The sequence below is a fragment of the Pristiophorus japonicus genome, chromosome 9 (genome assembly GCF_044704955.1).
Source record: "Pristiophorus japonicus isolate sPriJap1 chromosome 9, sPriJap1.hap1, whole genome shotgun sequence".
NCBI lineage: Eukaryota > Metazoa > Chordata > Chondrichthyes > Pristiophoridae > Pristiophorus > Pristiophorus japonicus.
In genome coordinates, this window is record NC_091985.1 from 171385216 (window position 1) to 171400591 (window position 15376).

The 15376-nt window shown below is 45.5% G+C and overlaps 1 protein-coding gene across 4 annotated transcripts in view; it reads left to right on the forward strand.

Annotated features, from left to right (window-relative positions):
- Nucleotides 1-15376, forward strand: part of LOC139273332 (uncharacterized protein C6orf118-like) — a 110390-nt gene that overhangs the window by 42696 nt on the left and 52318 nt on the right. For all 4 annotated transcript variants that reach the window (XM_070890141.1, XM_070890144.1, XM_070890142.1 and 1 more), the window contains one exon: nt 6294-6353. In XM_070890141.1, coding sequence (XP_070746242.1) covers nt 6294-6353 — 60 coding nt within the window. The remainder of the gene's footprint in view (nt 1-6293; nt 6354-15376) is intronic.

A 15376-nucleotide genomic window follows, 5' to 3' on the forward strand; every position in this document is an offset into this window, starting at 1 on the left:
TCCAGGGGTATTCAATATTCAGGAACGATAGACAGAAAGGAAAATGAGGTGGGGTAACATTACTGGTTAAAGAGGAGATTAACGCAATAGTAAGGAAGGACTTTAGCTTGGATGATGTGGGATCTATATGGGTAGAAAACGTTAGTGGGAGTTGTGTACAGACCAAACAGTAATCGAGAGGTTGGAGATGGCATCAAACAGGAAATTAGGGATGCGTTCAATAAAGGTACAGCAGTTATCATGGATGACTTTAATCTACATATAGATTAGGCTAACCAAACTGGTAGCAATACTGTGGAGGAGGATTTCCTGGAAAGTATAAGGGATGGTTTTCTCGACCAATATGTGAGGAACCAACTATAAAGCAAGCCATCCGATACTGGGTCTTGTGTAATGAGAGAAGATTAATTAGCAATCTTGTCGTGCGAGGCCCTTTGGGGAAGAGTGACCATAATATGGTAGAATTCTTCATTAAAATGGAGAGTGACACAGTTAATTCAGACACTAGAGTCCTGAACTTACAGAAAGGTAGCTTCGATGGTTTGAGGCGTGAATTGGCTAGAATAAACTGGCAAATTATACTTAAAGGGTTGACGGTGGATAGGCAATGGCAAACATTTAAAGATCACATGGATGAACTTCAGCAATTGTACATTCCTGTCTGGAGTAAAAATAAAAAGGGGAAGGAGGCTCAACTGTGGCGAACAAGGGAAATTAAGGATAGTGTTAAATCCAAGGAAGTGCCATATAAATTGGCCAGAAAAAGCAACAAACCTGAGGACTGGAAGAAATTTAGAATCCAGCAGAGGAGGACAAAAAGTTCAATTAAGAGGGGGAAAATAGAGTCCAAGAAGAAGCTTGCCGGGAACATAAAAACTGACTGCAAAAGCTTCTATAGATATGCGAAGAGAAAAAGATTAGTGAAGACAAACGTAGGTCCCTTGCAGTCGGATTCAGGTGAATTTATAAATGGGGAACAAAGAAATGGCAGACCAATTGAACAAATACTTCGCTTCTGTCTTCACGAAGGATGATACAAATAACCTTCCGGAAGTACTAGTGGACCGAGGGTCTAGTAAGAAGGAGGAACTGAAGGATATCCTTGTTCGGTGGGAAATTGTGTTAGGGAAATTGATGTGATAGCAGGCGAATATATCCCCGGGGCCTGATAGTCTGCCTCCCAGAATATTTAAGGAAATGGCCCTAGAAATAGTGGATGCATTGGTGATCATTTTCCAACAGTCTATCGACTCTGGATCAGTTCCTATGGACTGGAGTGTAGCTAATTTAACAGCACTTTTTAAAAAGGGAGGGAGAGAGAAAGCGGGTAATTATAGACTGGTTAGTCTGACCGGTTATTGGGGAAAATGTTGGAATCAATTATTAAGGATGAAATAGCAGCGCATTTGGAAAGCAGTGACAGGATCGGTCCAAGTCAGCATGGATTTATGAAGGGGAAATCATGCTTGACAAATCTTCTGGAGTTTTTTGAGGATGTAACTAGTAGAGTGGACAAGGGAGAACCAGTGGATGTGGTGTATTTGGACTTTCAAAAGGCTTTTGACAAGGTCCCACACAAGAGATTGGTGTGCAAAATCAAAGCACATGGTATTGGGGATAATATACTGACGTGGATAGGGAACTGGTTGGCAGACAGGAAGCAGAAAGTCGGGATGAACGGGTCGTTTTCAGAATGGCGGGCAGTGACTAGTGGAGTGTTGCAGGGCTCAGTGCTGGGATCCCAGCTCTTTACAATATACATCAATGATTTGGATGAAGGAATTGAGTGTAATATCTCCAAGTTTGCAGATGACACTAAATTGGGTGGCGGTGTGAGCTGTGAGGGGGACGCTAGGAGGCTGCAGGGTGACTTGGACAGGTTAGGTGAGTGGGCAAATGTATGGCAGATGCAGTATAATGTAGATAAATATGAGGTTATCCACTTTGGGGGCAAAAACACGAGACAGAATATTATCTGAATGGCGGCAGATTAGAAAAAGGGGAGATGCAATGAGACCTGGATGTCATGGTTCATCAGTCATTGAAAGTTGGCATACAGGTACATCAGGCGGTGAAGAAGGCAAATGGTATGTTGGTCTTCATAGCTAGGGGACTTGAGTATAATAGCAGGGAGGTCTTACTGCAGTTGTACAGGGCCTTGGTGAGGCCTCACCTGGAATATTGTGTTCAGTTTTGGTCTCCTAATCTGAGGAAGGACGTTCTTGCTATTGAGGGAGTGCAGCGAAGGTTCACCAGACTGATTCCCGGGATGGCAGGACTGACGTATCAGGAGAGACTGGATCAACTGGGCCTTTATACATTGGAGTTTAGATGGATGAGAGGGGATCTCATAGAAACGTATAAGATTCTGACAGGACTGGACAGGTTAGATGCGGGAAGAATGTTCCCGATGTTGGGGAAGTCCAGAACCAGGGGTCACAGTCTTAGGATAAGGGGTAGGCCAGTTAGGACTGAGATGAGGAGAAACTTCTTCATAGAGAGTTGTTAACCTGTGGAATTCCCTGCCACAGAGAGTTGTTGATGCCAGTTCACTGGATATATTCAAGAGGGAGTTAGATATGGCCCTTACGGCTAAGGGAATCAAGGGGTATGGAGAAAAAGCAGGAAAGGGATACTGAGGTGAATGATCAGCCATGATATTGAATGGTGGTGCAGGCTCGAAGGGCCGAATGGCCGACTCTTGCAACCATTTTCTCTGTTTCAATGAGGGCTTGGTCTTCGAACACTCTTTTCCTCAGGCGACCGAAGGCTGCGCTGGTGAGCTGAAGGCGGTGTTGAATCTCCTCATCAATGTCTGCTTTTGTTGATAAGAGGCTCCCGAGGTATGGGAAATGGTCCAAGTTGTCCAGGAGGACCGCGCCGTGGATCTTGATGACTGGGGAGGCAGTGCTGTGCAGCGAGGACAGGCTGGTGGAGGACCTTTGTCTTACGGAGTTTTAGCGTAAGACCCATGCTTTCATACGCCTCAGTAAATACGTCGACGAATGTGTAACAAGATAATTTATAGTGCCCTCCAGCTCGGAGGTGTAGGGAGCTGTATTGAGAGAGAGGGTTCTGTGAAGGAACGCCATCTTAAGCTCCATATGGCTGTCTGAGATCTCCCAAATAAAGTTAAGTTGAACTAAGAGTGTTCAAGAGACTATAAAATACAGAATAAATGACTATTCCAAATGGAGACCAAGTTGTTTTAAGCTTATGAGTTTTGAGACTTGTGTTCAAACAGTTCTCCTTCATGTGTCCGAATCCCTAGACAGACAACAGAAGTGCTTTCTCCTGTCCACCTGGGCTGGACTTGCAACTCCAACAAGGGAAGACTCCATCCTATATAACTAATTGTTTCACTCTTAAACTTACTGTAAAAGATTATATAAATCTGATTTAAAAATTTTCCGTTTGCACAATCTTCCTGTCTGTGTGACAACTTTCCATTGTTACGTTTGTGTCACACTTTTTCGATCAACTTTTTCCCATCATCATTTCCTGTGTCCACATTTATAATATTTTTTTCTATGTAAACGCATCACATTGATTATGTAATTTGGCACCAGGTTCACTCAAACAGCTAAAAATGTTTTCTGATTTAAAAAAAAATTGGTATTTCATTTCTCAGTAACTGAAAGTTCAAGGTGCTGAAATTGCCCCCCTGTTTAAGGCCCATGACTGCCTCTTAGAAGAGGTAATGGGGCAGTAAGGCCTTTCCGACCGGGGGCAGGTCGATGGGCTGACCCATCCAAAATAGCTCCCGGGCCGGGGGTGACGGAAATGGGTTTCCATCCCGCCCGCTTGCCCGCCCCGTCGGGCACGCGCCAACATCTTACCGCCTAGCGGCAATCCCTTTCTGTTCGGCGAGGGAATTTGCCCCGCAGGAGCAGAACCGCCGCCACTCGGAGCCCCCGACAACTTTTCCTGGTGAGAAGCTGCCAGTGGCCGGGTGGTGCGTCTGCCCTTAAAGGGGAGGGCGGGTTGCTGCGGCCGCCATTTTATTTTAATTGCCAACCAACTCTGAAGTCGGCTCGACAATGGCGGCCATGGGTTCGGCCGGTCCGCCAACAGGCAACCCGGCACCCCTTCTTGGGTGCCGGATTGCTGGCCTGGCCGAAACCCTCCCTGGTGGCCCAGTGAGCACCACTAAAGTGGCTGCAGAGCTCGCAGCAGCCCTCCCCTTTAACTGAAGGGGAGGGACATTGCCATTTGTGTCAGCGTGGCGCTGATGACACCGCCCGCCTTCAGCCCTGCTCCCGACGCACTTCTGCCCCGCAGCCACCCGTTAAACCGCCCCGACAATTTGAAAAAGTTTAAGAGGCCAAAATCCCTCTATTCTACATCCCAAGGATTCGGGCGGAGAATAATCATCTAATTCGAATGATCTGCCCCGTTTGGTGTGGAGGGCTATTTCACCCCTCAAATGTCCTGGAATTGGTTGATTTTGGATTATACAGTCTGACCATGTACAGTGTACATAGAAACATAGAAAATAGATGCAGAGGCAGGCCATTCGGCCCTTCGAGCCTGCACCACCATTCAAATCCTCTCACTATGAAGGCCAACATACCATTTGCTTTCTTAACCGCCTGCTGTACCTGCATGCCATCTTTCAATGACTGATGTACCATGACATCCAGGTCTCGTACCTCCCCTTTTCCTAATCTGTCACCATTCAGATAATATTCTGCCGCCTTGTTTTTGCCATCAAACTGGATAACCTCACATTTATCCACATTATACTGCATCTGCCATGCATTTGCTCATTCACCTAACCTGTCCAAGTCACCCTGCAGCCTCTTAGCATCCTCCTCACAGCTCACAGCGCTACCCAGCTTAGTGTCATCTGCAAACTTGGAGATATTACATTCAATTCCTTTGTCTAAATCATTAATATATATTGTAAATAGCTGGGGTCCCAACACTGAATCTTGCAGTACCTAACTTTCCAGGATGCATCAGTGCCATTCAGTCGGCTATACTAATGGAATATTTTACTTTTAGTACTTCCTGCTCAGGAGTTTTTCTTCAAATAATTTTGAAAAAGAAGGGGGCAGTTTCAAAAGCTTTATTGAGGTAAAATCAATATTGAGTTAAAACTGAGGCAGTGTGTGTTGGAGAGAGAAAAATGATAATGTTCTGTGACTCATGCTTTTGTGTCAGAAATTTTAGAAAATGTATCAAGCTGAAAGAGAGAATGTGTGGCTTCACTTAATATTACTTCAATTTCCAAAAAAACTCACCACCACTGGGGAGGGGAATAAAAAGAAAGTTTTCTTTATTTAAAGTTGCTTCAATTATAAAAAAAAAGTCGAGTTTAATTTTGAAACTAATGAATTATCACCTGTATTTTTTGAAATGGTCAGTGCTAACCGTGAGGCAGAGATCGAGAGAAAGTGACAAGAGAGATAGACACAGATAAAGGGAGAGAGAGGCATGGATTTCTTTCTGCATTCTCATTTGTTTTTTTCACAAAAAGATGAATTTTGACAGCAATCAAAGCCTCTCGGAGGGAAACAGATAGGAAGAAAGGGGAGGAGGGGGATTGAGGGTGAGGCCTCCCTCCTTAGGAGAGGGTGAAGTGAGAGCATCCCCTTCCTCTGCTGCCCTCTCTCCAATCTTCACCCCTCAACTTTCCTGCACATCCTGCACCTTTCTCCTCCTCATATATCTTTGACCCACCCTCCCCCTCCCCCTCCAATCTGTCCCCCTCCCCCCTCCCCCCTCCAACCTGATCCCTCCCCCCTCCAACCTGTCCCTCCCCCTCCAACCTGTCCCTCCCCCTCCAACCTGTCCCCCTCCACCCTCCAACCTGACCCCTCCCCCCTCCAACCTGTCCCTCCACCCTCCAACCTGACCCCCTCCACCCTCCAACTTGTCTCCCTCCCCCTCCAACCTGTCCCCCTCTCCCCTCCAACCTGCCCCCCTCCCCCCTCCAACCTGTCCTCCTCCCCCCTCCAACCTGTCCCCTCCCACTCCAACCTGTCCCCCTCCCCCCTCCAACCTGACCCCCTCCCACCTTTCCCCCTCCCACTTTTTCCCCTCCCCATTCTCCCTCTCACTCCCGCCTTTCCCTCTTCCCATCTTTCTCCCGTCCCACCTCTCTCCTTCCACTTTCCCATTTCTTTCCCTCTCATGCCTCTTCCCTCCCCTTTTTCAGGCTCTCTTGTAGGAACTATATTGTTGGTTTTCACAGTTGGTTGTTACTACAGTTTAATCTCCGTAATGTGCTGTATATTTTTTCTATTTTTACATTTTCCGGTTTGCCTCTCTGAATCTGCACTCCTCAGGCTGAATACGATGTGTACCTCACGTCACTCCTGGAGTCCCAGCCACTGGATCAACACAAGGTAATGTGTTTCAAAATTGCTAACTCTTCAATCGAGTCTCGAGTCCAGCAGGCTCAAGGGGCCAAATGGCCTACTCCTGCTCTTATTTCTTTTGTTGGGAAACTTTTGGAAAAAATGAAAGTTGAAACTGTATGTCACAGTATCTTAGGCGATGGTTATGATCAGCAGACTAGTGTGATAATACCCATGCGGTACTGCTTGTCCGCAGGCTTCTTTTATGCTGCAGCGACAATACAATATCACCCTAAGGTTTTTGTGCATTGCAAAGCTCCGTAAAAAAGAAAGAACTTGTATTTCTATAGCGCGTTACACACTCACAGGATGTCCCAAAGCGTATTCCATCTAAAAGAGGTGGCTGCAGACATAGTGGATGCACTGGTTTTGATTTTCCAAAATTCCCTCGACTCGAGAACAGTCTCAGCGGATTGGAAGGTAGCAAATGTAACCCCGCTATTCAAGAAAGGACAGAGAGAGCAAACAGGGAACTACAGGCCAGTTAGCCTGACATCAGTCATCGGGAAAATGCTGGAATCCATTGTTAAGGAAGTGGTAACAGGGCACTTAGATAATCATAACATGATTCGGCAGTCAACATGATTTTATGAAAGGGAAATTGTGTTTGAAAAATGTATTCATTTTTTGAGGATGTAACTAGCAGGCTAGATAAAGGGGAACCAGTGGATGTAGTATATTTGGATTTCCAAAAGGTATTTGATAAGGTGCCACATAAAAGGTTATTACCCAAGATAAGGGCTCATGGGATTGGAGGTAATGTAATTAGCATGGATAGAGGATTGGTTAACGGACAGAAAACAGAGAGTAGGGATAAATGGGTCTTTTTCAGGTTGGCAGGCTGTAACTAGTGGGGTTCCGCAAGGATCAGTGCTGGGGCCTCAGCTATTTACAATCTATATTCATGACCTAGATGAAGGGACCGAGTGTAATGTATCTACGTTTGCTGATGATACAAAGCTAGGTGGGACAGTAAGCTGTGAGGAGAACACAAAGTGACTGCAAAGGGATATAGATAGACTAAGTGAGTGGGCAGCAAGGTGGCAGATGGAGTATAATGTGGGGAAATGTGAGGTTATTCACTTTGGTAGGAAGAATAGAAAAACAGAATCTATTTTAAATGGTGAGAAACATTTAAACGGTGTTGAGAGAGATTTGGGTGTCCTTGTGCAAGAAACGCAGAAAGCTAGCATGCAGGTACAGCAAGCAATAAGGAAGGCACATGGCATGTTGGCCTTTATTGCAAGGGGGTTGGAGTATAAGAGTATGGAAGTCTTGCTACAATTGTACAGGGCCTTGGTGAGACCACCCCTGGAGTACTGTGCACAGTTTTGGTCTCCTTATCTAAGGAAAGATATACTTGCTTTGGAGGCGGTACAATGAAGGTTCGCTGGATTGATTCCTGGGATGAGAGGGCTGTCTTATGATGAGAGATGGGCCTATACTCTATGGAGTTTTGTTTTCTGACCCATTTCCATTTCACAAAACAGCATATTAAAAATTGTTATACATTGTATACATATCTGGGTGTAATGCAGTGTTAAAATAGTTCCTAAATACTCACTGTCTAAATGGCGTACCACACTGTTACACTGTTACACACTGTGTAGTTTCCAGGGTGGTTGAAAGGAATTGAATTTATCTGATCGCTACATAATCCTGAATGTTAGAAATCTAAAAGCTGCTTAAAATGCTGCTGCAATATGTTCTTGTCCTCTGCCTGGCTCTCTTGGCTCCCTGTTCCCCAACAAATCACTTTCAAGATTCGTGTCCTGACATGTAATTGCCTTGAGGTCGTGCCCCACCTTATTTCGATGATCTCCTTCAGCCTTGTCTCCTTGGCTGCACCTTTTGCTCCTCGAAAACTGGGCAACCCCTAGCAGCTATGATACTGGATCAGCAAGCCAGAGGTCGTGAGTTCAAATGTGAGTCAGAATCCTGGAACTCCTGGAGTATAAGAGTGAGGAAATCTTGCTACAACTGTACAGGGCCTTGGTGAGACCACACCTGGAGTACTGTGCACAGTTTTGGACTCCTTATCTAAGGAAGGATATACTTGCCTTGGTGGCGGTACAACGGAGGTTCACTAGATTGATTTCTGGGATGAGAGGGCTGCTCAATGATGAGAGATTGGAGGGGAAATTGCCGTCGGAGGCTTCCTTCGTATGAACACCATCGACCCCCAAAAAATCTATGAAAGTACCTGGTGGTCCCGGAGAGACGTGGGATCCTGGTCGGAGGCCTAGATTCACTGCGCAGTGCACGGGGGGGATGCCTTTCAGATACGTACGTACAAGCTGGAGTCACGTGGGCCTGGACCACCAATCACGACGCAGTATTCTCATTGATAAAAATGGGAACTCCATTTGTACGAGTTCCCATTACTATCAATGAGAATAACCCCGAAAACACTGAAACACAGCATAATAAATAAATAAAACACCTCACATATTTAACATTAATTGAAATTAAATGTTTCAGAAAAAAATATTTTTGGAATTTTTTTTACTGTTTTAATAGTGTTAAAAATAAATTTACCATAATGGACAGAGTTTTTAATATAAAATTGAGTATTTAAATGTAATTTTTATATGTTTTAAAACTGTTACGCTGCTAAAAGTAAGATATGCGCCTGCTTTTACCAGGAGTAAAAGTTTGAATGACATTTGCTGGGCTTGAGTTGGACAAATAGCCCAATCTCTCCCGCGCAGATGTCCTTCTCCCATGGATGCAGAGGATCTGTCTGGAGAAATCTTGACAGATGAGAAAAGCTGGATTTCGGCGCATGCGCATTGCGCCCCGAAAACCGGCATTTGCGAGGCCTCGCCAGGTCCTATTCTCTCTGGAGTTTAGAAGAATGAGAGGTGATCTCATTAAAACATATAAGATTCTGAAGGAGATTGACAGGGTAGATGCTGGGAGGTTGTTTCCCCCTGGCTGGAGAGTCCAGAACTAGGGGGCACAGTCTCAGGATAGGGGATCGGCCATTTAAGACAGAGATGAGGAGGAATTTCTTCACTCAGAGGGTTGTGAGCCTTTGGAATTCTCTGCCCCAGAGGGCTGTGGATGCTGAGTCTCTGAATAGATTCAAGGCTGAGAGAGATAGATTTTTGGAGTCCAGGGGAATCAAGGGATATGGAGATCGGGCGGGAAAGTGGAGTTGAGGTGGATGATCAGCCATGATCTTATTGAATGGCGGAGCAGGCTCGAGGAGCTGTATGGCCTACTCCTGCCCGTATTTCTTATGTTCTTAACAGCATTGCGGGACACCGTCACCACACGGACTGTAAGAAGGCAGCCCATCACCACCTTCTCAGGGCAACTAGAGATGGGCAATAAATGCTGGTCCTTACCAGCGACACCCACATTTCTTTATGTACTATGTCCTGTACTATGTGGGAAATCAGGGATGCCTCCGGTGTCCCTGACGACTACGTGAGCGGGAAGTGTATCCGCCTCCAGCTCCTGACGAACCGCGTTGCGGAACTGGAGCTGTGGGGGGATTCACTCTGGAGCATGCACGATTCTGAGAATGACGTGAATAGCACGTTTAGTGAGTTGGTCTTACCGCAGGTGAAGGGTCCATAGCCAGCTAGGGAATGGAAGACCAACAGGAAGAGCAGTGCAAGGAAGGTAGTGCAGGGATCCCCTGCGGTCATCCCCTGAAAAACAGATACACCGCTTTGAGTACTGTTGAGGGGGATGACTCATCAGGAGGGAGCAGCAGCAGCCAAGTTCATGGCACCATGGCTGGCTCTGCTGCACAGGAGGGCAGGAAAAAGAGTGGGAGAGCGATAGTGATAGGGGATTCAATTGTAAGGGGAATAGATAGGCATTTCTGCAGCCGCAACCGAGACTCCAGGATGGTGTGTTGCCTCCCTGGTGCAAGGGTTAAGGATGTCTCAGAGCGGGTGCAGGACATTCTGAAAAGGGAGGGTGAACAGCCATTTGTCGTGATGCATATAGGTACCAATGACATAGGTAAAAAACGGGATGAGGTCCTACGAGGCGAATTTAGGGAGTTAGGAGCTAAATTAAAAAGTAGGACTTCAAACGTAGTAATCTCAGGATTGCTACCAGTGCCACGTGCTAGTCAGAGTAGAAATCGCAGGTTAGCTCAGATGAATACGTGGCTTGAGGAATGGTGCAGCAGGGAGGGATTCAAATTCCTGGGACATTGGAACCGGTTCTGCGGGAGGTGGGACCAATACAAACCGGACGGTCTGCATCTGGGCAGGACCGGAACCAATATCCGAGGGCGAGTGTTTGCTAGTGCTATTGGGGAGGAGTTAAACTAATATGGCAGGGGGATGGGAACCTATGCAAGGAGACAGAGGGAAATAAAAAGGAGGCAGAAGCAAAATATAGAAAGGAGAATAGTAAAAGTGGAGGGCAGAGAAACCGAAGGCAAAAAACAAAAAGAGCCACATTACAGCAAAATTCTAAAGGGGCAAAGTGTGTTAAAAAAACAAGCCCAAAGGCTCTGTGCCTCAATGCGAGGAGTATTCGGAATAAGGTGGATGAATTAACTGCACAGATAGCAGTTAACGGATACGATGTGATTGACATCACGGAGACATGGCTCCATGGGTACCAAGGCTGGGAACTCAACATCCAAGGGTATTCAGCATTTAGGAAGGATAGACAGAAAGGAAAAGGAGGTGGGGTGGCGTTGCTGGTTAAAGATGAAATCAATGCAATTGTAAGGAAGGACATTAGCGTGGATGATGTGGAATCGGTATGGGTGGAGCTGCGGAATTCCAAAGGGCAGAAAACGCGAGTGGGTGTTGTGTATAGACCACTAAATAGTAGTAGTGAGGTTGGGGACAGCATCAAACAAGAAATAAGGGATGTGTGCAATAAAGGTACAGCAGTAATCATGGCCGACTTTAATCTACACATTGATTGGGCTAACCTAACTGGTAGCAATGCGGTGGAGGAGGATTTCCTGGAGTGTATTAGGGATGGTTTTCTAGACCAATATGTCGAGGTTCCAACCAGGGAGCTGGCCATCCTAGACTGGGTATTCTGTAATGAGAAAGGACTAATTAGCAATCTTGTTGTGCGAGGCCCCTTGGGGAAAAGTGACCATAATATGGTACAATTCCTTATTAAGATGGAGAGTGAGAAAGTTAATTCGGAAACTCGGGTCCTGAACTTAAGGAAAGGTAACTTCGACGGTATGAGGCATGAATTGGCTAGAATAGACTGGCAAACGATACTAAAAGGGTTGACGGTGGATAAGCAATGGCAAACATTTAAAGATCACATGGGTGAACTTCAGCAAATGTACATCCCTATCTGGAGTAAAAATAAATCTGGGAAGGTGGCTCAACCGTGGCTAACAAAGGAAATTAAGGATAGTGTTAAAGCCAAGGAAGAGGCATATAAATTGGCTAGAAAAAGCAACAAACCTGAGAACTGGGAGAAATTTAGAATTCAACAGAAGAGGACTAAGGGTTTAATTAAGAGGGGGAAAATAGAGTACGAGAAGAAGCTTGCAGACAATATAAAAACTGACTGCAAAAGCTTCTATAAATATCTGAAGAGAAACAGTTTAGTAAAGACAAACATAGGTCCTTTGCAGTCTGATTCAGGTGAAATTATAATAGGGAACAAAGAAATGGTAGACCAATTGAACCAATACTTCGGTTCTGTCTTCACGAAGGAAGATACAAATAACCTTCCGAAGGTAATAGGGGACAGTGGGTGTAGTGAGAAGGAGGAACTGAAGGATATCCTCATTAGGCGGGAAATTGTGTTCGGGAAATTGATGGGATTGAAGGCCGATAAATCCCCGGGGCCTGATAGTCTGCATCCCAGAGTGCTCAAGGGCCCTGGAAATAGTGGATGCATTGGTGATCATTTTCCAACAGTCTATCGATTCTGGATCAGTTCCCATGGACTGGAGGGTAGCTAATGAAACACCACTTTTTAAAAAAGGAGGGAGAGAGAAAACCGGTAATTATAGACCGGTTAGCTTGACATCAGTAGTGGGGCAAATGTTGGAATCGAGCATGAAGGACGAAATAACAGCACATTTGGAAAGCGGTGACATAATCGGACCAAGTCAGCATGGATTTATGAAAGGGAAATCATGCTTGACGAATCTTTTGGAATTTTTTGAGGATGTAACTAGCAGAGTGGACAAGGGAGAACCAGTGGATGTGGTGTATTTGGACTTTCAGAAGTCTTTTGACAAGGTCCCGCACAAGAGATTGTTGTGCAAAATCAAAGCACATGGTATTGGGGGTAATATACTGACGTGGATAGGGAACTGGTTGGCAGACAGGAAGCAGAGAGTCGGGATGGCAGGCAGTGACTAGTGGAGTGCCGCAGGGCTCAGTGCTGGGACCCCGCTCTTGACAATATACATTGATGATTTAGATGAAGCAATAGAGTGTAATATCTCCAAGTTTGCAGATGACACTAAACTGGGTGGCGGTGTGAGCTGTGAGGAGGATGCTAAGAGGCTGCAGGGTGACTTGGCCAGGTTAGGTGAGTGGGCAAATGCATGGCAGATGCAATATAATGTGGATAAATGTGCGGTTATCCATTTTGGGGGCAAAAACACGAAGGCAGAATATTATCTGAATTGTGGCAGACAAGGAAAAGGGGAGGTGCAACGAGACCTGGGTGTCATGGTTTATCAGTCATTGAAAGTGGGCATGCAGGTACAGCAGGCAGTAAAGAAGGCAAATGGGATGTTGGTCTTCATAGCTAGGGGATTTGAATATAGAAGCAGGGAGGTCTTACTGCAGTTGTACAGGGCCTTAGTGAGGCCTCACTTGGAATATTGTGTTCAGTTTTGGTCTCCTAGTCTGAGGAAGGTCGTTCTTGCTCTTGAGGGAGTGCAGCGAAGGTTCATCAGACTGATTCCATGGATGGCTGGGCTGTCATATGAGGAGAGACTGGATCAACTGGGCCTTTATTCACTGGAGTTTAGAAGGATGAGAGGGGATCTCATAGAAACATATAAAGTTCTGACGGGACTGGACAGGTTAGATGCGGGAAGAATGTTCCCGATGTTGGGGAAGTCCAGAAGCAGGGGACATCGTCTTAGGATAAGGGGTAGACCATTTAGAATTGAGATGAGGAGAATCTTCTTCACTCAGAGAGTTGTTAACCTGTGGAATTCCCTGCCGCAGAGAGTTGTTGATGCCAGTTCACTGGATATATTCAAGAGGGAGTTCGTTATGGCTCTTGCGGTTAAGGGGATCAAGGGGTATGGAGAGAAAGCAGGAAAGGGGTATTGAAGGAATGATCAGCCATGATCTTATTGAATGGCGGTGCAGGCTCGAAGGGCCGAATGGCCTACTCCTGCACCTATTTTACGATGTTTCTATGTTTCTATGTTTAAAACCCCACTATGACAAGTGATGAAATTGAATTCAACAAATCCGATAATTTGTAGGCCAGCACCCGAAAAATGACCACGAAAGCTGCTGGATTGTCATAAAATAAAAGAGCAGAGCTCCAACACTACTGAATATGTGTGATATCAACGGGTCCTGGTCCAATTTATTTTGACAGGGCAAGTTTGTACAATAGAGTGCTTTAGTTCTGGAAAGCCGCTGATCAGAACTGTGCTCAGAATTTTGCTACTGCATTACATCTCATGCTGTCAGCTTTGGAACTGTTCGTCTCACTCTCACCTCTGAGTGCCAGATGGTTGTGTGTTCAAGGCCCACTCCAGACACTTGACCTCACAATCTAGGCCGACACTCCAGAGCAGTGCTGAGGGAGTGCTGCACTGTCGGAGGTGCCATCTTTCGGATGAGATGCGGACATAAACGATAACACAGCACTATTGGAAGATGCGCAGGGAAGGTTCTCCCCGGTGTCCCGGCCAATATTTATCCTTCAGCCAACACCTAACACAGATTCAAAAGCAAAATACTGCGGATGCTGGAATCTGGAATAAAAACAGAAAATGCTGGCAATCTCAGCAGGTCAGGCTGAGATTTTGTGGAGAGAGAAACAGAGTGAATGTTTCAGGTCGATGACCCTTCGTCAGAACTGGAAAACGTTAGAGATGTAACAGGTTTTTAAGCAAGTGCAGAGGCAGGGAAAGTGGGGAGGGGAAGAAAGAACAGGGAAGGTCTGTGATAGGATGGAAGGCAGGAGAGATTAAATGACAAAAGGGATGATGGTGCAAGGCGCAAGGGAATGGCAATGGGACATGTAAAAAAAGAAAAGATGGGTCCAGAGGAGGTGCAAATGGGAATGGCAGAGTAATAGAAACATAAGGTTAGACTTTCCACTTCACATCGCCCATCCATGGCCCATCTATCACCCATTTTGAGCAAAAAGTGGAAACTAGGCCCAAAACATCGCCGGAAAAACAGGTGCCTAAGTTTCCACTTTGATTGCCGAGATGATCGCCCACACAAGGCCCATCCCAAGGTTCGACACCTAGCATGCACTTCGCTGGGCCGATGCAAGACCCAAAAGAGTGCTGAGAAATAGTTGCTTTTCAGGGCCTAAGAGAAGGAAATGGGCACTACGGACGCCATTTTGAACTTCAGAAGAAGGGTGGAGTTGTGAGTTATTTAGAGAGTTAATTTAAAGATAATTGTACACAGAATATTGGGACAGGGAATATAAATAGGTATTATCAAGTTATTTTTGGTAAATAGCTTTTATATATTGAAATTATTTTGTAAATAGCTTTTACATAGTGAAGTTATTTACTGATATTGTTGGGGCCTATCAAACTGACTGGTATGCAGCGTAGAAAGTACCGAGAGTGCAGAGTGCAGTGATTAGAGAGTATAGAGTAGAGAGATTATTAAAATTGGTGAAAGTAATTATCGATAGTGATATGGGGCCTATGCTTGCCCTGCCTTTAATTGCAACTGCTCACACACTGGTTACTGAAAGGATCAATCAAAGAGGTGGCAGAATAATGTATAGATGGAGACGAAGACAGAGGAGGAGACCGTACAGCCAACGAAGGTACTTGGAAAAGCAATCTTACCTGAATTTGTCTGAAAGTGTTTGTCTTAGGA